At 29.3% G+C, this 22,777-nt stretch overlaps 3 protein-coding genes and 1 non-coding gene across 8 annotated transcripts; 3 read left to right on the forward strand and 1 right to left on the reverse strand.

Annotated features, from left to right (window-relative positions):
* Positions 1–2,652: 2,652 nt before the first annotated feature.
* LOC141528192 (general odorant-binding protein 56d-like) lies at positions 2,653–5,045 on the reverse strand. Its single transcript, XM_074244116.1, has 5 exons — positions 4,910–5,045; positions 4,627–4,803; positions 4,449–4,554; positions 3,149–3,207; positions 2,653–2,983 (listed from the first exon to the last, which is right to left on the reverse strand). Exons 1-5 carry the CDS (start codon positions 4,955–4,957, stop codon positions 2,942–2,944), a joined length of 432 nt encoding a protein of 143 aa, XP_074100217.1. The 5' UTR covers positions 4,958–5,045; the 3' UTR covers positions 2,653–2,941.
* Positions 5,046–7,583: 2,538 nt separating this feature from the next.
* LOC141528229 (uncharacterized) lies at positions 7,584–10,594 on the forward strand. Of its 3 annotated transcripts, XM_074244169.1 has the most exons (4): positions 7,584–9,039; positions 9,204–9,451; positions 9,557–9,800; positions 9,988–10,594. In XM_074244169.1, the coding sequence occupies exons 1-4, from the start codon at positions 8,856–8,858 to the stop codon at positions 10,044–10,046; spliced, it is 735 nt and encodes a 244-aa protein (XP_074100270.1). In that variant the 5' UTR covers positions 7,584–8,855; the 3' UTR covers positions 10,047–10,594. The 3 variants fall into 3 exon arrangements, with proteins under 3 accessions (XP_074100270.1, XP_074100268.1, XP_074100269.1); XM_074244167.1 differs by having other exon boundaries at positions 9,204–9,800; XM_074244168.1 differs by having other exon boundaries at positions 9,216–9,800.
* An 8,589-nt stretch (positions 10,595–19,183) lies between these two features.
* On the forward strand, positions 19,184–22,127 carry LOC141528247 (uncharacterized). Of its 3 annotated transcripts, none has more exons than XM_074244192.1 (3): positions 19,184–20,052; positions 21,627–21,806; positions 21,880–22,127. In XM_074244192.1, exons 1-3 carry the CDS (start codon positions 19,626–19,628, stop codon positions 21,999–22,001), a joined length of 729 nt encoding a protein of 242 aa, XP_074100293.1. In that variant the 5' UTR covers positions 19,184–19,625; the 3' UTR covers positions 22,002–22,127. The 3 variants fall into 3 exon arrangements, with proteins under 3 accessions (XP_074100293.1, XP_074100296.1, XP_074100295.1); XM_074244195.1 differs by having other exon boundaries at positions 21,627–21,650; XM_074244194.1 differs by having other exon boundaries at positions 21,627–21,813; positions 21,880–22,016.
* Positions 21,424–21,497, forward strand: Trnat-agu (transfer RNA threonine (anticodon AGU)). The gene has a single exon. It is a non-coding gene; the product is annotated as a tRNA-Thr (tRNA).
* Positions 22,128–22,777: the final 650 nt, after the last annotated feature.

Genomic DNA, 22,777 nt, shown 5'->3' on the forward strand with positions numbered 1-22,777 from the left:
ATAATAAATTCTATTTAAAATTAATTAAATTCTCTAGCACAAACTATAGCGACCCAGATTTTTAGATTTTGACTTTTTTCTTATGGAGAAAGTGACATGCCACAGACTAAATAATTCGAGAATGTATGGTAACTCTCCACTAGATGGGAGACTACAGTTAAAAAAAAAAAAGTTATGAGCTTGCGTCGATGCTCACTAGGGCTCGTCAATGTTACTTTAACACAAACTGTAGTTAGAAAGTTCGAAATCGAAAATAAAAGAAATAGTAACAATCATCACCAATATTATAAAAACCATGGAAATTTATTTTACGATTTTATAAAATATAAATATTATGATTGATAATTTGTCTATCAATCTAAACCAAAGGATATACTTGATGGAATTTTATTAATGCTTATTAGTTACTCTACGAGAAATAAAAGTTTAACGTGATTTTATTGTTACAATTGTTTGTGCACTAATTTTCCGCGGTAAAAGTACATAATTTGAATTGAAAATTTTTTCAATCACATAAAATGTTAAAAATTTTTTTTTTTTTTTTAAATAAAATCTCTAGAATTTACTATCTATCAACTTTACATATGAATTTTTTTAAATTAAGTATTATTTATTAACTAGAGTCAATATCTACAAGAGCTCACATTATTTGGGTTTAGTTTCTATGTAATAGTCAGCTGATCATTGCCTAAGTAATTCTGGTCGAGTGTTTTACAGATATAGGTGGCACTGCTATACTGCGACCAAACTGCGCGGACATTCAACACGACAATATTCTGTACACAATGCTTACATTCATTGAGTTTGATGAATCGTATTATTTACTAACAACATAATTATGATAATAATAATATGTAATAAAAATAATCATGCTAATAATAACAATAAAAATGAAGATAATACTGATAGTTATTATAATGATAACAATAGATTGATGTTAAAAATAATTGCATTCATAATATTGAACAATACGATTATTTTATTAAATTATTAAGGATTGTGGCATTAAATCCAAATTCACAATTTCCTAAATTACAAAAATGTAAAAATTTTTCCTACGATTTTATAAAATATAAATATTATGATTGATAATTCAAGTCTATCAATCTCATTCAAAAGATATACGCGACTAATTTTCATGAAATTTTATCGATGCTACTAGTTTCTTTACGGAAAATAAAACTTTAATTTATTTTTATAATAATTTTATGAACATTTCATATCCGTGGGAAAAGTACAAACTTTAAATTATGAATGTAAAAAAATTTCTTATGAATACAAAAAAATTTACAGAGTAAACTACTAACTAAACTATCCAACAACCTTCTATGTGTATGTTGTTAAACATATTGTTCTAATTTAATTTAATTTATTAACCAGACCAAATAAATAATACGCTAAACATTGTTTGAGTTTTACTTTCTTCGGATATACCAGCTGTTCAGGGTCTCGAGAATTCTCATTAAGCAGTGTGTACATTCTATGATCTTTTGGTCATTTCCTGTAGGTGGCATTGTTATTCGATTGAGCGGGTTTCAAATAATCATAATTTTTAGATAATTCGTATTGTAATTATGCGTTTGATGCATTGTCTTATTTACTAGCAACAATATCACTTTATCATTTTATCAACATATCAGCCCATGAAATAAAATACTTCTATTTATTTACTAATTAATTACTTAATTATCCTGACCTGATCTCTTTAACGCCATTAAAGTATAATAAAAGTGAGAAAGATGGAACACGAAAGGAGAAAGGATACCGTTTGTAGGCAAAGAGCTCAAGATAACTTGCAATGTTATGATTGTTGGAATTTATCAAATTGATTTGGTTCACTTTTTGGATTATCTCATTATCTTATGGTAATTTTCGGTTTGTATTACATGTCATTTTTATGATTCATGAAGTATGAGTATGATCAGTGGAATATACAATTCTTGAAATTACGCTAAATAAATTTTAGGTTAATGGATTCTTAATGAGCTCTTGATATTATTAAATTTCTTGCTCCTTCCAACTTTCGGCTTTATTTATTAGAGAATAATTCAGTTAATTGTTTAATTTCACGGTCCACAACATTACAGCCTACAAAAATCATATTTAGAGTGTTTTTTTAACAATTACATATTACTTGAAAAGTTTATTTCAATGAGAATAATTAAAAAATATTTATAAAAAATTTCAATTTCTCCCAAATTAAAAGTTTAAAAATTGAAAATTTTTTAAATAATTTTTTTTTTTCGTGTATTTTTAGAGATAAAATACGAAAAAAATACTATAATTCTGAGGATTTCTTAAAAAATAAATGATTATAAAACGGATTCATCAAAAAATCTTTTTTTTAGGAATTGAAAATAAATATTGGCGCAATTATTTTTAAACACTGGAATTTATTCATTATATGAAACTTAGAGAAAATTTTGTATTCATTTTTAAAAATTTTTTGTAATTTTTACACTAATAACAATAATTTTTTATTTTTATTCGATAAAAAAATTAAGAAAGTTAGTCTGTTAAGTTTATTTATTGATAATATCAATTAAATTCTTCTCGGAGTTAATTTTACCCAAATGGAATAAATCAATTAAAAATCATTAACCCTGTAAATTATTTACGGTGTAAAATAAAATGATTTTAACAACTAAAAAATAATTTCTAAAAATGTTAATTTTTTTTATTTTACCTTAAAAAAACCAGATGATTGTAAAATTAAACAATTACCAAAAGAAAGGACTAACAATTATTATGCTATCATAGTTTATTGAGTAATAAGATTTTGAAAGTTGGTATATCAAATGTGGTGGTGAATTATTATTAATGATACTATTAATAATAATAACAATTAACAATTTTTCATTATATCATTTGAAATTCTGTCCCATATTGTAGCCGTTGAATTATCATGAAGTTGCACAACACCTAGTTTGTCCAGAAACAATTAATTGTCGTGATGGTGGTGATGGTGAGGAGGTGGCAGTGCCTGTACAACAACATAATTGAAGTTATTACATAACCGAATCATAATCAGGACATAAAAGTGTGGTGGTGAGCGCTAACAGAAGTGTTGAATTAGATTTTTATCCTACGTATTAATAATGATTATAAACTAAATGCGATTCACATATGTAATGATTGTTGGTTTTACCTTACTGTCATGCATGCACTTCGTTACGAGATAAGCTGTCTGGCAATCGTCACTTCCCTCTGTAATTAAAACGTGATTTAATAAATCTTTTCAAAATTTTTACACAGTAAAATTTTAAAAATCAGTTAGTGCTAATAATAATTAAAAATAAGAAGAAAAAAAAAATTTTTTTTTTAATTAATTTTCATTTGGATTCGGTTTCAACTGCTATCGTCATATCGCCGACTTTAAGTGTCGGGAGTGACACGTTGGGGTTTTTTTGGGTAGTAAGAATCTTAATCTACGCGGCATGGATCAAATCTCAACCAAGGTTTCTAGGACCAGCTTAAGATTCGAAACCTCGCCTGATTGGTGAGTTAGTTTGAATATAGGCCGTGCGCCTTTAATCACTCGGCTAACGTCGCTGGGTTAGAAAAAATTGAAAATCTTAAAATTTCCGTGTTTTCAATAACAAAAAAAAAATTTCTTCTAATCTTTTTATCAGTTATGGTTAATATTTTCTTATCCATGTGTAAAAAGTAAGTGCTAAGCTTTAAGGTAGGTAACCACCTTCTTAATTAAAACAAAAATCGTTTATTTGTGACATTTTCTCAATCCTCCTACTTTTGAAAATCACTTCAGAAAATTCCGAAAATTCGAATTCTAACATAGTGCAATATATAAAAGTGTGCACGCACTCTAAATAGCGCTTAATAGCGAGTGAAAAACTTTAAACACGTGTTTTTCAAGACTACTTATTTTGAAATAGCAGACAGTTTATCTCTGAAGCTATTAGATCGGATTCAATGTTTTCAATCTTGCTCTATTCGTTCAGATGTTTTGTCAGCTAATCTACCACATATGGTCTAAAAAAGTTAATTACAATATTTTTTAGCTTAGAATACTGAAATCTGGGGTATTTTTTTAACATTATTTTCAAACATCTGCCTTCTTATTTTTTTATTTCTTTTTTGGCAAATTGTGGTAGATTGTCTCGTAAGGGACTTTTCTTTCGAAGATGCCGTGGTTTTTTCTCATATTTACGATTCACCATTTTTAAGATTAACTGTTCGCCATGGTACAGCATTTTTTTAGGCCTTGACTTTGGCGTTTCTGTATAGTTTTTAAAAAAATGAAATTAAAAGAAATCAAATACTTTTGTATTCCATAAGCTTCAAATAAAAGTTTGAAAAAATTCATTGTTATATTCTATGCAGAGTCTAAAAAAAAATTATTGGAGATTGTGCAATTTTTAGCGTTCCAAAGCCACTTACCTTAAAACATCTACAATGATACCATGAACATAGAAAAAAAAACTTACTCTCTTCACTGCATTTTGTGATCGCTTCAACCATCTTTTCACGATCTGGTATATCAGCTGGAAGCTTCTCGAGCATTTTGTCTTTGTTGAATTGCCCATCAACCATCTTAATAAAATGAATAAATTTTTAATGGACAAATTTGTTGTCAGATAAAAAATTTTAATAATATGTACATACAGCGCCCATTTCTTTGGCTAAACAAGCGTCGAAACATTTTACTTTTTGATCGGGTTCTTCTCCGTTTTTATAAGCTTCATGAGCCTTATGTAGTTCTTCCTTTTCGATTCCTCCTTCTTTAAGACACTTCTCAAAGGTTGCCTTATGTTTCGCCTTTCTTTCCTCGTTTCCAAGTACCTTGAGAATTTTCAAAAAAGTTTTTAGAATCGAAACTTATATCAATACACCACAAAAATTAGCATGATTATGTACATCAATAGAGAATAAAAATAGTAAAACTTACTCCAACAACAAGAACACAGGCTACCAGCACAAAAATTGATAGACGCATTGTTTAGTTAGATGTTTGTTCAATGGACGTTTGAAATACTTATGTCCATGCTGTGAAATAACTTATCTTATATACTAGTGACAGATTTAGTACCTCCTAGTCTCCCTGAAAAAATAATTAACTTATACGTAATGCTACTATTATTTGTATCCGTGAGTTTATTTTTATTGTTTTATTTTTTCAACCTGCGATCTCGTTTAGTTTTATGAGAATCAAGATCAACACACAACTACAAGCGACGTAATTGCTGATTACCTGAAATCTCTTCTAATGACCGATGGTGAATTGTTATGAATTTTCTATGGATTTTTAGTTCGTGGAATTGTGCTCTGTCATTGAGGACGTAAAATTACTTCCTACTCGCTGCATTGTTTATTGAAGATTAAAAATATTAAACTAATTTTTATAATTTTTATCCGGTATGAATAAGTTTAAATATAGGTTTTTCAAACGTGTTGACTATTATTAACAAAAGTTATAACTATATATTATTATTATTATAGTATCAGAAATACTGGATAGGATATTGATGTTGTTAATATCTAAAAAAGAAATCACAGGTCAGGTAATTTAAGTTTTGTGTTTATTAGGAAAAAAATACAGAGATCTGTGTACAAGGAATAGTTCTTTGGGACTGTCTTTTCAAGTCCTTTTTCCTAATTACTCTACCTACTATTTCGGCCTTTCATCCCACTCAGTCATACTTTTACAATGCGCAAAACTAACTTGAGCTTAAAGTTCCCACGCATTTCCAAAATACTCTTAAAAATCACTCTCACAAAAAAATAAAAAAATAAGTTACAGTCGAATTTTACAACTCTACATTATTGAGGAAAGGTCAATAACTAATTACTCGTGGACACACTCATTTATAATTGATATACTGAAAAAAATTACAATAGTTCTACCGAACTCTTCACAATTTAAACCTCTGCTACTCAAGTTTAAAATATTTGAAACTCTCAACAGGCAGCGCACGATCCATGAATTTTCTCAGTATTCGAGAGTTGAGTCAAATGTTCTAAACTCCGATCAATAATAAAATTGCTGAGTTTTTCTTTCTAAAATGATAAATTTGCTAATAATTTTTCTTAAAATAATTCTTTACATGATAAGTTATTTGTTACGATGTTTTCTATTTTTAAAAGAATACTAAAAAATTTTTGCAATAATTTTAATAAATACTGTTTAAGAAAATTGTTCTGATATTGGTTTATAATTTTTGACTTATTTAATTTATTTGATCCAATTATTGACGCTTAACGGATTTGAGAGGTCTACGGGTAGGTGACGTTGAAACATACAACTATTATTCATATGCGATAGTGAACAGCATGACACGGTTTATGGATGTGTAGAAGTGATCACCAACTTTTGACTGAGCTACTGTATTTATTATTTAAATGTATTTACTTTATTTTATTTGTTATAAGTTACATGTCGACCATCACAAACAACAATGATATGGCAAGACATTAACAACTTGGACGATGTCAATATTGTATGTTTTGGTATGTATGATATTTGGTTTTTGTTTATATGTTGTTACTAGTTTTGCGTACATGTATCTGGTTATTGTTCATAGAGTGCCTGATGAAACAATAAATCATTGCGAACCGCTGCGTTAAACAAAAGTATTAAATTACTTGCCCGCTCCAACAATTATCCTCTGAAGAGTAAATAATATAAAAAGATTATCATTGTTAAAATTTGACTCACAATTGTTTGATTTGAAATAATTTTGATAAAATTTCATGGAATACTCCTATGAATTTTCATTAAACATTGCTTACTCTTTTTACATTTTAAATCAGTATTTTAAAAGTGAAATATTATTCAATCAATTCCATTTTCTGTTGACCATTCTTGATGTTGTAATGCACTCCTTATAAGCGAAGCGTTGAGGTTGTGCTCTACTCTCGACATTTCAAAAAAAGCAATTTTCTCGAAACTGAAATTGATTTTTTGTTATTTATATTGCACTTACAGGTTAATTTGAGTACACTAATGTCAAGTCAAATAATTTTTCAGGCCCATAAAATATATTTCAATAACAATTTTTTTGTTTAACATAGTAAATAATACATTAAACATGATCTTTTCTGGACGTCCGTGTAGAGATGGGTGTATGTGGCATCAAAATTGGTTGAAAAAGTGATCGTACCGGAATAATTTTTTTTTAATTATCTAAATTAACACACGACAGAATTTCTTAGTTAATATGAGCGTTTAATTCACTGTCGTTAAATTATTATTTATAAAAAACTAATATATGACTGTCGATTTTTTTGTATATTTATCTATAATTTTTATTGTAGTATTTTTTTTCCTCACCGTAGAGTTATGGCGCTACTAAACCATAGTAGAGTTTTCTGTTTTTTTTTTATTATTTTATTTTAATTTGATTAATTATTTGATTGTTAGCAGTAACATAGATAAAAAAAAAACAATTAAAAAAATTGCTAAACTTCTTTAAAAGCATTTTTTTTTATTTGTTTATTGAATAAAAATAAATAAATAAGAAAAAAGTCAAATGTAAAATCTTAAGTTGAAACCTCGTGTACATGACTCCATATTGGTTTATGGTTTATTGGTTTGTTATATGTTTTTATCTATATCTATATATATTAGGGTGATTCAAAAAAAAAGAATATTTTTTTTTTCGTTTGGTACTCTGAAAAATAGGTTCCTAGACACCTCCAAGAAAGCCTCTCCAAGCATGAGTTCTTAATTGTAACGGGAAGGTCCTCCTTCTTACAGTTTTCTATTTTTTCTTATTATCAGATAGAAAAATTTATATCTCGCTTCCAACTACTTGAAAAAATATCTTGTTCCTTAGATTTTGTAGGAAATTGAATGCTCTACAAAAAAGGTCTCTTACGATTTTTTCGTAAACCCAACCGTTTAAAAGATATTAACGGTTAAAGTTTGATTATTTTTGGGAAAATTTTTTATTTCTTATGAATTTTATAACTCAATGAAAAAAAATCATTATGAATGATGAAACTCATAGTTTTGTAGGAAATTTACTGCTCTATGAAAATGGTCTCTTATGATTTTTCGATCAAGTTGAGCGTTTACGTGATATTCATCGTCAAACATCAATGCATATCAATTTTTCTAGTTTTTGATCAATAATTCGAAAAATTTCAATTTATTCTGTGAGTTTCAAGGAAATTTAGACAAATTTGAGTTTTTATTATAAAAGCAACTCCTATAGATGTTTTCTGTTCAAAAATTTGAAAGTTTTTATTCTAATAATATTTTTTTTTAATTTTATCTTCAATAATTTAAAATCTTAATCGCGTTGTCATTTATTATTATGAAATTTGTTCAGTGCGTATTTTTAAATTTTTTTTCACAAAATATACATAAAATTTTCGTTCGAGGGGATTTTTGTTTTGAATTCCATTTCTTCTTCTGTTTGTCTTCTGAAACTAACGCCATCTATGTTTTTTACTCTCAACTATCTTCAGTATCTACCCATTTAATACCGTATTTTCAGTGTTCCTAAAACTGATCATCTTGAATACGTAATAAAATAATTCATATTAAATAAGTCTTATAATCATCACATAAATTTATTTATCATCAATTAACCTACAATGAATAAAGAAATACGTTTTATCGGAATACCTCTACAAAGAATTTCGGAACGTAAGTTACCAAAAGTGAAAGAGGTTATGCGTGTGTTTTTCTACCAACTTAAAATTTTAAAGTATTCAATCAAACAAAGTGCTAAAAATTCAGTTGACCAAGTTATTGAACTGTGGAGAAAAATTAGATTCCAACTAGTGGAGCTCCTAATGCAGTCAAAAAATTTCTTCGCTATCACAGTCAATGGTTAAAATTACAAAAAAATTTCGATAAAAAGAATTCAGCGCAAAACCAAAAGGAAATGAAATTTCAGACTGATCTTGAACAATTATTCGACATTGTGAGCGAAAAATCCTTAAAAGTGCTTGATGATAATATTAGAAAGTTGTATTTGGATCAAAAATTCGGTACCCATAAAGAGATTCTTTCTAATAATGTACCTGTATCAAACTTAACCACGACTATGATGGGAATAGATGAGAGTAGTAAGTATCTGAGATATTTAATTATTATAAAGTCAGGTAGTAGTGTAACTTTTCATAGATGACTAGATGACATTTGACTAGACAATTTTTGGAGTCCTTTCTTAATTATTTGTCATCAAAATGAATAAATTCTATACATTTTCTTCGTTTAATTTATAAAACAGATCTTATTCCAGACTTAGATCAACCGTCTACCAGTCATGCGATTGTTCCAAGTGAAAAATCAGAGTCGTTCTCTACGTATACATTAAGTGGAGTTACAAATTTTGGATCTGATTCAGAGTATGAACCTCCAATTCCGACAAAACGAGCAAAACTTGATGTCTTAACTCCTGAAGTCATTTTTGGACTCGACCGAGCTAATGTCAGCAGTAGAAATGCGATGTTTATTATTGCTCCGGTTTTACTAGCAGTAGGTATTAAAATTGAAGATACAACGCTCAGTTATAGTTCAATTCAACGAGCTCGTATGCTTCAAAGAGAAGACATTGCTAAAGGACTTAATGACAACTTTAAGACACACGATAAATACGTTGTGCATTGGGACGGAAAAATGCTGAATGACCTTGTTGGATCAAAATCTGTGGAACGGCTACCAGTTATTTTAACTGCATTTGGTACCGAACAATTACTTGGGGTTCCAAAAATGAATTCTGGGACGGCAGACAATCAAACATCAGTCATTTTATCGACATTGAGTGAATGGGGTATTACTAATTATGTTAAGGCGATGTGTTTTGACACGACGGCAGTTAATACAGGTAACTTATCAATGATAATTTAATCTAAAAAATATTTAATTATTAACGTTCTAGTTTGATTTTTATTGCTTACTGAATTTCACTTTTGAAATTATTGAGAATTATTTACTCATTTGGATTTTAAATATAATCTACAATTTGTTGAAAATATTAAATTTAACGATAGTTATCTATTTTCTTTATACAGGAATTCATAACGGTACATGTAAGGCAATTGAAAAGACTTTGGGAAGAGAGTTAATCTAGTTACCATGTCGTCACCACATTTTTGAGATCATATTGAGAAGTGCATTTGAAGTATATTGGCCTGTGTCATCTGGGCCAAACGTACCAAACGTACAAACTGCAATAGAGGAAATTATTTACAGTAAAAGTGTACCGTTATGTTGAAAATATTGAAAATTATATGGCAGTTGATAATTAAATAAATAAATTCTTCGATAAAAAAGTGAAACACATGTGAAACACACTAAATTGAATTATATATTTAAAAAATGCACTAATTTTTTGTTTTAATGTAATCAAACATGTCCAAGACTAAAAAAACTAATTAAAAAAATAGTTCATAACATATTTCTATTCATAGAAACTCAAATTTGTCTAAATTTCCTTGAAACTCACAGAATAAATTGAAATTTTTCGAATTATTGATCAAAAACTAGAAAAATTGATATGCATTGATGTTTGACGATGAATATCTCGTAAACGCTCAACTTGATCGAAAAATCATAAGAGACCATTTTTATAGAGCAGTAAATTTCCTACAAAACTATGAGTTTCATCATTCATAATGATTTTTTTCATTGAGTTATAAAATTCATAAGAAATAAAAAAATTTTCCCAAAAATAATCAAACTTTAACCGTTAATATCTTTTAAACGGTTGGGTTTACGAAAAAAATCGTAAGAGACCTTTTTGTAGAGCATTCAATTTCCTACAAAATCTAAGGAACAAGATATTTTTTCAAGTAGTTGGAAGCGAGATATAAATTTTTCTATCTGATAATAAGAAAAAATAGAAAACTGTAAGAAGGAGGACCTTCCCGTTACAATTAAGAACTCATGCTTGGAGAGGTTTTCTTAGAGGTGTCTAGGAACCTATTTTTCAGAGTACCAAACGAAAAAAAAAATATTCTTTTTTTTTGAATCACCCTAATATATATATATATATATATATATATATATATATATATATATTATATTATATAATTATACATATTTACATTACATAAATTCAAGCGAAATCGTTTTTTCTCGGGTTGAAATTCGTTCGAAAAAATTTGGGGTACTCAATGACGCGCGCCAAGTACGATAAAAAAATTTTTTCTTAATTTTTAAATTTTCAACAAGTTTTTTTCAATTTTTTCAACATTATGACGGTTTCTTGGTATTTTTTTGTATTTAACTTTTTTTTGTATAGAATGAAAATTATTGTAACGAGTCTTATTTTTTTTGCAAAGTGCAGATGTTATTGAAATGAGTTTTATGAACGTGGACTTGGCGCAATTTTTTACAGTGAAACTGTTTTTGTTCGGATTTCATATCTTTTTGTTAAGTGTAATTTTTGCTCGCCTCTTAATTTTAAAATTGAACTTTTCCCGCGTAAAATTAGAAATATGTAAATAAATTAATTAATGCAGGTAAAGCTATTATCATATAAAAGGTTATTTGTTCGTTAATTTTGAAAATCAAATCCTAACAAAAAAATTAAAATTCTGTTTCTCTCATAGTAGCTAGTAGCATTAAAAAACTTAACGTGACTGACCCGTGTAAACTCTTCGATTTCAATCAATTAACTAGCTTATCAATGGGGATTTAAAATTTTTTATGTATATATAGTTAAAGTTTAACATTTTTTTGAATTAAAAAAGTTGTTAATCTAGATTTAATGCTCTACTACACATTAATTTAACAATAACAATAATTATTTTGGTAAAGATAAACAATGATAATGATACTTTTAACATCAATTTATCATTACCGATATAATAAATTTCATTTTTATAATGATTATTATTGTTATTGTTACAATGACATTATTGTTAATAAAGGGGACAATGCATCATACGCATAATTGTAATACCTATTGCCTAAAAATTACAATTATTTGAAATCCACTCGATTGAATAACAATGCCACCTACAGGCAACGACTATAAAGTCGTAGAATGTGTACACTATCCAATGAGAATTGCCTAAATCTTGAACTGCTGGCCTGAAGGAAGAAAGTAAAACTCAAACAATCTTTAGCCTGTTGTGTATTTAGTCTAGTTAATAAATGAAATTCAATAGAAAGAATAGGTTTGAAAACCACCCACATATGAAGTTGTTTGATAGTTTGTTCTAGAAATTTTGTATTTATAAAGTATTTTAACATTCTTAATTTCAAAATGAAATTTTTTCCGCGCAAAATTGAAAATTCATAAATGAATAAATTAATGCAGGCAAAGCTATTCTGATATGATAGGTTGTTTATTCGTTAATTTTGATAATCAAATCCTAATAAAAAAATTGAAATTCTGTTTCTCTCATAGTAGCTAGTAGCATTAAAAAACTTAACGTGACTAATCCGCGTAAACTCCGCGGTTAAAAGCGATTAATTATCTTATTAATAGGGATTTTACATTTTTATTTATATACAGTAAAAATTTTATCATTTTTTTGAATTAAAAAAGTTGTTGATTTGGATTTAATACTCTAATACACATTAATTTAATAATAACAATAATTCATTCAGTAATAATAATGATAATGATATTTTTAACCTCAATTTGGTATTACCGATATAATTAATTTCATTCTCATAATTTTTATTATTAGTATTATTGTTATTATGACATTGTTGTAAGTAAATGACAGAATACACCATGCTCATAATTGTAAGACTTTTCACCTAAATCCACTTGATTGGATAACAATGCAACCTATCGGCAACGACCACAAAATCATAGAATGGTATACTATCCAATGGGATTAACCTCTGATTATGATTGTTCATGTACAAAAAACCTTTGTTCCAACTTCAAATTGTTTATTTCTACACTACTGGAAAAAATTAAGGGATCAAAAAAAAATTCCAAATTTTTCGGTAGTTTTCAACAGGCCGTAACTTTGAGAGAAATGGTCGTACAGGAAATAAAAAAAAAGGAAATTGTAGCTCCAAGTGTCTAGTTTTTGGATTAGAACTTCAAAATTTTGTAGCCTCCGCGGTTTCTGAGTAATCGTAGAAAAACCAGCAACAAAAAAATTCTATAAATTTTTTTAGTTTTTTTATTTGGTCTACGGGCGTGGAAAAAATTTTTTTAGCTTAACCACCATAAGGATCGGATACTTTGTTCATTTAGCTTTAATTTCTTTTTTTTAACACCCTGATACGTCCACTCCTCGCTGAGATATCGGTCTTCAAATGGAAAAGGATCTTTTTGTCTTTGATTATCGATATCTCAGCAACCAATGATCGCACAGAAAGTTAAAGGTGGGTTTCAAGAACTTGAATGAATTTCCCTTAACGACTGTCCATTGTTTTTTCGAAAAAAAATTTTTTCTTTCCGTCACATGAATTTGAAAATGCAACAAAAAAAGGGCTTTTAGTGCTTTTTTGGAAAATTAAGCGCTGGATCGAAAATATTGAGGAAAACACTAATGTTAAGTGTGCCTTTTACAGTTCAATATGTCCACAAAAACCCTACAAAGAATCAAATTAATCCAGCCAGCCGTTTTTTTGTTTCACTTGATCGAATTTTTGAAAAAATTAAAGGATCATGTTTTTTGCTCTGAAAAGCTCATAATTTTTAAAAATGAGAAAAAAAATTGTTTTTTCGAGCTTTTTCCACATTTTTGTTCCAGAAAGTGCTTAAATTGAAAAAAAAAAAAATTAAAAAAAATTTTTTTTGAAATTTTTTCTCTTGAAAAGTTTAAGAAAACAATTACCGCCGGCATTAGCGTTATCCAAAGCGTACCACGTGGAGGTCGCGCGGTCGGATTTACGCGTGTGTGTGTGTGTAAGGTATTTCAGGAGAATTGAGACCCGGTGGCTCGTCAGTTCCACCGTATTTAATGACTCCAAACTCATTCTCTGAAGGTTTTTGTTGGTTCAATACCGGGTATTACCACCCCTGTTTTCAATAACGGCTCTCAAACGTTCAGCCATGTTTATGCAGACGGTAATTTGAGGCTGCGGAATGGTATTCCAAATGTGCTGAAGCGCGCGCTCCAAAGCAGCTAAGTTCTGCAAATTTGGATACTCTCTGCGCAACCGACGGCCCATTATGTCCCAAACGTGCTCTATGGGGTTGAGATCTGGACTCATTGCTGGGTGTCGCAACAATGTGATGTCATGCCGCTCAAAGAAGCGCCGGGTAATGTTGGCTGTGTGTGGACGTGCATTATCTTGCATCAATATGAACGACCTCAGATGTTGTCGTCTGCGCAGAACAATGGGCCTTAAAATTTGGTCGATGTAACGTCTAGCTGTCAAATTTTCGCGTACAATTACCAAAGGTGTTCTCCAATTTCGTGAAACGCCGCCCTACACCATAACTGATCCACCGCCGTAGGCAACGACTGGACGGACAAAGTTCTGGCGAAAACGTTCTCCACGATGGCGCCAAACAAGAGGACGTCGATCGTTGCCATACAGATTAAAACGAGACTCATCAGTGAATAAAACATTTGTCCATTCCCTCAAGTTCCAATTTCGATGATCGTAAGCATACGCTAAACGAGCTCGACGATGTCTTGCTGTCAACAGGGGTACACGATTAGGATGTCGTGCGTGTAACCCAGTTTCACGAAGACGGTTGATGATTGTTCGAGAGCAAATGTTTCGCACTTGATGCCGTCGTCGCTGTTGCTGTTGTTGTTGCTGTTGTCTGCGATTGGGGAAGTTTCGAGCGACAATATTCGCATTGACGAAAGGTTGTCGTCGAACTTCTCTAACAATTGTTCGATCATCGCGGGCATTAGTGACTCGATGGCGACCTTGTCCGGGGCGACGATGATATTGATTCGTCTCTTGGTATCTGGTATAAGCTCGAGATACGACAGATTGACTTACACCCATCCGGATAGCAACTGCATGTTGAGTGTAACCTTCGTCGATAAGAGTCACTAACCGAGCGACTTCCACCTCCGATAAATGTCGTCTAACCATGATTAAGAATCAAAAGTCAGAAATTTTCAATTTTGACCAAAAAATTAAAAAAATTTTTTTAGCGCAGAGGGATTAGTTTTGAAAAAACTGTTGAATGAAGCGATTTGCTAAGGATTCACAAATAGAAAAGAAAAAAAAACTCCGAAAAGCGTATGAAAAAATCGAAATTCGATTGGGGGTATTAACTTTTTTATTAATTTAATTAAAAGGAGATCAGTAGAATCAAGGAATGCAGCGGTGGAAAGGTGATAAAAATCATTGGGCGATGATTTTTGAGTTTCTTAATTTGTTAAAAAAATTTTTCCAAAAAAATTTTTTTTTTTAATTTTTTTCGAAAAAATTTTTTTTTTTTTGAAAATTTTTTTTTAATTTTTTTTTTTTTCAATTTAAGCACTTTCTGGAACAAAAATGTGGAAAAAGCTCGAAAAAACAATTTTTTTCTCATTTTTAAAAATTATGAGCTTTTCAGAGCAAAAACGTGATCCTTTAATTTTTTCAAAAATTCGATCAAGTGAAACAAAAAAACGGCTGGCTGGATTAATTTGATTCTTTGTAGGGTTTTCGTGGACATATTGAACTGTAAAAGGCACACTTAACATTAGTGGTTTCCTCAATATTTTCGATCCAGCGCTTGATTTTCCAAAAAACCACTAAAAGCCCTTTTTTGTTGCATTTTCAAATTCATGTGACGGAAAGAAAAAATTTTTTTTCGAAAAAACAATGGACAGTCGTTAAGGGGAATTCATTCAAGTTCTTGAAACCCACCTTTAACTTTCTGTGCGATAATTGGTTGCTGAGATAACGATAATCAAAGATAAAAAGATCCTTTTACATTTGAAGACCGATATCTCAGCGAGGAGTGGACGTGTCAGGGTGTTTAAAAAAGAAATTAAAGCTAAATGAACAAAGTATCCGATCCTCATGGTCGTTAAGCTAAAAAAATTTTTCCACGCCCGTAGACCAAAAAAAAACTAAAAAATTTTGAGAATTTTTTTGTTGCTGGTTTTTATACGATTACTCAGAAACCGCGGAGGCTACAAAATTTTGAAGTTCTAATCCAAAAACTAGACACTTGGAGCTACAATTTCCTTTTTTTTTATTTCCTGTACGACCATTTCTCTCAAAGTTACGGCCTGTTGAAAACTACCGAAAAATTTGGAATTTTTTTTTGATCCCTTAATTTTTTCCAGTAGTGTAGTTTAATTAACATTTTTAATAAGCTGAATATTTGTATTCTAAATATTTGCACTGCGCATGCGTCAACTTTACGTTTAGACTTTCAGCGCGGACTTTTGAAAATTATATTGACCAGCACAGTGATTAGAGTAAGTGTATTTTTCTTGTAATTTTAATTATAGAGGTCACAGGACAAAAGGGCAACGTGTAGTTTTTAATAATTTTATAATAAGTTTTATTTTAATAAAGTATTGAAATTTTTTGTTAATTGTTATGGATTTTTTTTTTTTTTTTTTTTTTTTTAATAGTTCGTAGTATTGATGAAAATAGAATTGATGAAAATAAAAAAAAAAAATGTACATGCATTGATTAACAATTCTCTCGATATTTTTAAAAATTTAGAATGAAATGAATATTTATTTACTTAATGACATTGATATTGGCTGACGTCTAACAATTTTTTTAATTATTTGAATTAATTAAATGGTAATTCCTAAAAAATTACACCCGTAAATTTTTTAATTTTTATACATGAGATGTGCTTGTCACTATAATTTTCAAAAGACCGCGCTAAAAGTCTATATACGTAAAGTTGACGCATGCGCAGTGCAAATATTTAGAATGCATACATACAGCTAATTAAAAATGTTAATTAAACAACAAATAAAAAATGTGAAGTAGGAACAAATGTTAAATATACATGAACAATCAAAAATAGAGGCTTGATGACTCAAATTGCTACCAAAATATTAAAAAATGCGACAGGGGGCTAACTTAAAGGTACATTATTAATAAATTCTTTTTAAAATAAATGGAGAACGATCAAATGTTGAGAGTGAATAATAAAGAACAAACGAAAAGCTGAAAACGTGATAAAAAAAAATCAAAAATTAAAAGAAAAAAATTTGGGGTTCTAACTTCAGTGAGCTATCCCGTTGAATCTACAGTTTATGTAGAAATAATTCCAGTGCACTCTGGTGGTTGTAGATGCAAGCTGTGAATTAACTTTTTCAGTGTAGTTGCGTATCTATAGTAAGATTACTACACATTTTTATTTTATCTAGTCTGTGGCGGTGACTTTTCTCCATGAAAAAAAGTCAGGATCGAAATTTCTGGGCTTACTATAGTTTGTGCTGATAAAATTTAATAATTTTAAGTGAATTAAATGTTATAATTGATTATAATTAATTAATATCAGTAAAATAGAGTATGACTTACTTTTATGATATATCATTTTGGAAAAAGGAGTACCATATAATTAAATAAAATTTTGCAACCTTGAAATACCATTCTCCTTACAGTAAACACAGTCGGTAGTCTGGCGCTCCGTTTACAACGGAATTTTTGAACGGAACTTGGCGCCTGATTATACCGAATCTGTGGATAAACGTAAAGTTGACGCATGCGCACTGCAAATATTTAGAATAAAAATATTCAGCTAATTAAAAATGTTGATTAAACAACAAATAAACAATGTGAAGTAGAAACGATTGTTATATATACATAAACAATCGAGAAGAGAGGTTTAATGAGCCGTATTGCTAAAAAAATATTAAAAAATCCAATAGGGAGGCTAACTTAAAGATATATTAATAAGAAATTTTTTTTTAAATAAATAAATAGAGAACTAACAAATCAAACAAATGTTGATAGTAAGCGATGAAGAACAAACGATGAACTAACGATGTGATAAAAAAAAAGTTCAAAATTTAAAAAAAAAACTTCTGGGGTGCTATCTTAAATCTCGCATTGGCTGTATTGTTTACCGCAAACTGTCTACAGTTTATGTGGATATAATTCCAGCGCACCCTGGCGGTCGTAAATGTAAGCTATGAATTACTTTTTTTAACTGTAGTTTCGTATCTTTAAAAAGATTACTACACATTATTATTTTATCTAGTCTAGGGCGGATATATTTCTCCAGCAAAAAAAAAGTCAGAATTGACAAATCTGAGCGAGCTATAGTATGTGCTGATAAAATTTAATAATTTTAAGTGAATAAATTGTTGCAAGTATAAATAATTGATTAAAACGATAAAATAAGTGATTAATTAATCTTGATGATAACAAATTAAGTTAAAAAAGTACCTCAGAATTAAAATAAAATTTTGTAACCCCGAAAAGCCGTTCTGCTTACAGTAATAACATTCGGTAGTCTGGCGCTCCGTTTTGAACGGAACTTGGCGCCAAATTCTACCGAATTTGTTGATATTTATATTGTAGTAATTGCTTTTTTTCACGACATTAAAAATAAACTGAAAAGAACTACAATAATTTATCCAAAATTTGTGTAGTTACTTTTGGTAATAACAAGAGTTCATAGTAATACCCGATTGGAAAGATATATAGAAGAAATATAAAAACTTTTTTTTTTATATTCTTGAACACTTTGGAAATTGCAGTATAAAAAAATTATGAAAAAACCTTTTTTTCATTTTATTTTTTTACTTTCGATTTCATATGAAATTAATAATCATTCAAAAAAAGAAATTTATTTTCCTCAGATACCTTTTTTAAACAAGTAAAATTTTGCTACTTTGTAATGAATGTTACATTTGCATAAATGTCTTAATCGTATAAAATTAATAGGAAAATTACCCAGGATAGTCATAGTCATAACCCGATTACCTAATTACCTTTTTTCCAAATAATTAACTCTCCTCAGAAGTATTATCTATCCCAATCAACCTCAAAAAAAAAAAAAAAAAAAAAAACATCAACACCACCGTCTCTCACCATACCCATCACAGAAAAGAAAACAATGCTCAATAAATTTCTATTGAAACCTACAAATAAATAACAGCGATAAAAAAGGCATTAATTAATTTTCACCGCGCTATATACGCATACTATCTCCTAGCCTTCATTACTATCAAACGTCTACCATCGGCCTGGGATTTATTTAATGATCATTAACATTTGTATTCAGTTGAACATTTACACACAAACACACCATAGACACAAAACACATCATAACTAATAATAGATAGCTTTAAATTAGTAATCCACCTAATAATTCATTTAAACGTTTCGTTGATTCATACGGCCACTCGTTATGTAGAGCGAAGAGTGTAGTACCATCTTCAACATTGGTAAACACCGAACAATTATGATTTTAAGTAAATCTAACAACTAACACATGCAGGCATAAAAAGAACTACCTACATATGAGTATTGATCTAAACAATGTAGTTGAATGTTAATTTCAGTACTCACTAGATCCATACAAAATAATGGTAATAATAATAATGTTTGTGATGTAAGTGAGCATAGTTTTAGAACTAAAGTAAAGTACTATAAGTGAGTTCAGTAGATGAGTGGGTGTGCAATGATGTTTATACAGAACATAATGCATTAAGTGGTCAACGAAGCAGTGATTACGTGTTTAATGCATCCATAAATGCATATTCACGCTCTGTATGGTGTAACAAGACCTAAGTTCTCACGAACATGTGGCAGGAGTTAATTACTCTACGTTCTTTATAAAAATGATACCTTTATGGATAACAGGCCAGTCAGTGGTGTGTTATCATCAAATATGATGCTTCGAGGCATTAGAGTTTGTGCTTTACTTATTGTATTTCTCTATGGATTTATCGGTGGTTCCTACAGTGAACCCGCATTTAGACGGCATCGCACGTTTAATTATCAATTGAGTAGTAATAATAATAATTATAATAATGATAATGATATTCATAATTCTAAAAGTTTTGATAAGCCAAATGATAGTAAAGTGACAGTTGATTGCGTGGGAAATCGTGCTGATTCACCAGAGTGCAAATTGCTTGTCAAAAGTCATAATGATACTGTTGGGAGTAACGGAGCAATTGACAGATTGAAGGACAGCCATGTAGAGGATTCAGATCAAAACCAATCTTGGATTGCTGAGGTCTTTGGTGATGGTGATGATAGTGCTCTTGAAGAAGGTAAGAACTGTTGGGTGGATTATAAATGGTTTACTTCAAAAGTGATAGGCTTTTTAAAAAAAAATTTATTAAAAAGTATGAGAATCATCCCTGATTCAGAAAGATGATTTGAAATGATTATCTCCATGTTAATTGTATATTTATATAATATTCAAATCCGATGCTTTTAACCATTTCAAATCATTTTAAATCATTTCAAATTAGATTTCTTAATCAGGGATGCTTGAATGGATGAGTTAGAATCGTTAGATAGGAAAGAGAAAATTTTTTTTAGGAATTCTAGTGCTTATAAGATACATATCATTACCAAGAAAAATTTGTCGGCAATATTGCGTGAGACAATACCGATTGAAGTATGTCGCGTCGTAGAAAAATATATCATGTTATTTGGTAAAAATCTACTTCTTCAGTAAATAATTAAAAGATTGATCGAAGTCATTTATTTGTAAAGTCAGAGAGTTGAAATTAAACACAAATTTTTAGTAATATTATTATGGACAAATATTGGTCACAGATATTAAAAATCAATATAATTGTAATTCTATTACAGGTTATTTATCTTTAAAAATAGATTACCTGTCGGGTAAATATAATATTATCTATGAAAACATTTTTTTAAATCTTCGAGATTAATGAGTATGTTGATATCTTGACTGTGAGACTCGATTACCAAGAGTATAAACTTTTAGGTTATCTAATAAATGAACATTATTAAATATCTATTTTATCAATATATTTTAAGTAAATAGACTGTAGTTATTAATTATATATTCGATTGTTTTAAGAAAAAAGTCTTGTATGTTTTACATTTAAATAATAATGAGATATAACAATACTAATCTATAAAAATATAACTATCATCGGCATTATGGGTGTGTCTCACTCTGCGCTACTTACCTTCGCAATTTAGACTAAATTCTTGAGAATTTGTTTTTGGTTAAAGAATTATTGTTATACTTACTGTGGAATTTTTAAGCCTGAATAATGAAGAATAGCGAAATAAAAATTGAAAATTGGATGCAATACCGGCACTTTTCCGGTTATTTTGTTATTTTAGTCTGTAAAATATAGTATTTAACAATAATACAGATAATCTCGTGGATAATATCACTTTTTGTTTTAAATATTGAGGTATAAAAAAGGATAAAATTAATTATTTTTAATTTAGTTTAACAATTTTTAAATTTGTTAATTATCATTACCTCGGGAAATTTTCTCATTAAATCTTTTCAGAGGTCACTGATAAAATTTCCACGGTGTCTTTGTAGAGAAAAATTCAATTTAAAAGAAAAAAAATCAATAGATATGCGACGAACTTAAATCCACTGTTTCGTAAGTTGAAAAGTTACAGCCACAAAACAGCCCATTGTAGGCGCCGTGGCTTAGTTGGTTAAAGCGCCTGTCTAGTAAACAGGAGATCGGGGGTTCGAATCCCCCCGGAGCCTTGATGTGAAAATTTTTTTTTCTAAATAAATTTTTATCATTTTTTGATTCTAAATTACTTAATTATTTATTATTCCAAAATTTGGTATTGGTAAATGAATAAATAAACATAATTGTAACTATAATTACAGGTCGAGGAAGAAAAAAGAAAAAAGGTAAGGCAGGAATATTTTTCATGGTAGCAGCAGCGATGAAAGCAACATTATTGTGGGTAATGGTGCACGCAACGGCACTTCTTGCCGGTAAAGCGTTCGTTATTGCAAAAATAGCTCTAGCCTTAGCTGCAGCAGTCGCGCTCAAGAAGTCATTTGGTAATTAGTCAGTATTGAACCACTGTTTGTGAATTGTGCGAATAACAATTAATTGATTTTATATTTGTTATAGATCACGGTGATAAAACTTCCTATGAGATAATAAAACACCCTCAGCATAGTTACGCTTCCTCACACAGCTCAAGTATCGATTACGACCATCATGGCGGATTCGAGGGTAATCGCAGAAGATGATTTGCTCAATATATTTAATTAATTAATCTTTCATATTTAATGTACTATTTATTTATTTATATTTATATTTATTTATTTTTAAATATTTGTATCGAAAATTCAGCGAATAAAAATGTTCGTAATTTATTCTTAGTTTTTTTTTACGTTGGAAAAGATGTTCAAAAGAGAAAACGGATAAAAGTTTAATAAAAATTGTTTGCAGCATTTAATCAATTCTGAACTCAGAATTGAAAAATTTGAAACCAATCCGGCAAGTCTTCAAAACTGTTGAAAACGTTTTTTTTTAATAAAGGACAATTTGAATTAGACCGGCTATCTATTAAACCTAAGAGAATTTACTTCGTAACGTGTTACTTATATAAATTATTAATCTCAGGTGAGCCAAAAATCTTATGAAATATGTTCGTGAAGGAAGACGAAGATACCAAAAGATCAGATATTGTGGATCGGCGAATCGGTTCCGGCGTGCATTGTCGATTGCAGAGTTTAGATTATTTTAAATCAAATGTCTTAAATTATTTCTTGAATCTCGAAGGAAGAAGGTAAATTGTAAAATGTAAATTAATTTATTGAGTTGGAATTACAAACTTTTTTAAGAATATTTTTAATAATATTATAATAGGATTAGAAAATTTTTATAATTCTCTCAATCTTAAAATTTTTAATACTTACTTTGTGCACTTGTACGATGCATCTGTGTATACACACTGCACAATAGGGTGTGCCAAAATGTAACTTCTGTGAATAACCTTTTAAAATTGGAATTTTGAGTTTCG

This window comes from Cotesia typhae, unplaced genomic scaffold, assembly GCF_013202065.1.
Source record: "Cotesia typhae breed Kobodo isofemale line unplaced genomic scaffold, CoteBio_Ctyphae contig_43, whole genome shotgun sequence".
NCBI lineage: Eukaryota > Metazoa > Arthropoda > Insecta > Hymenoptera > Braconidae > Cotesia > Cotesia typhae.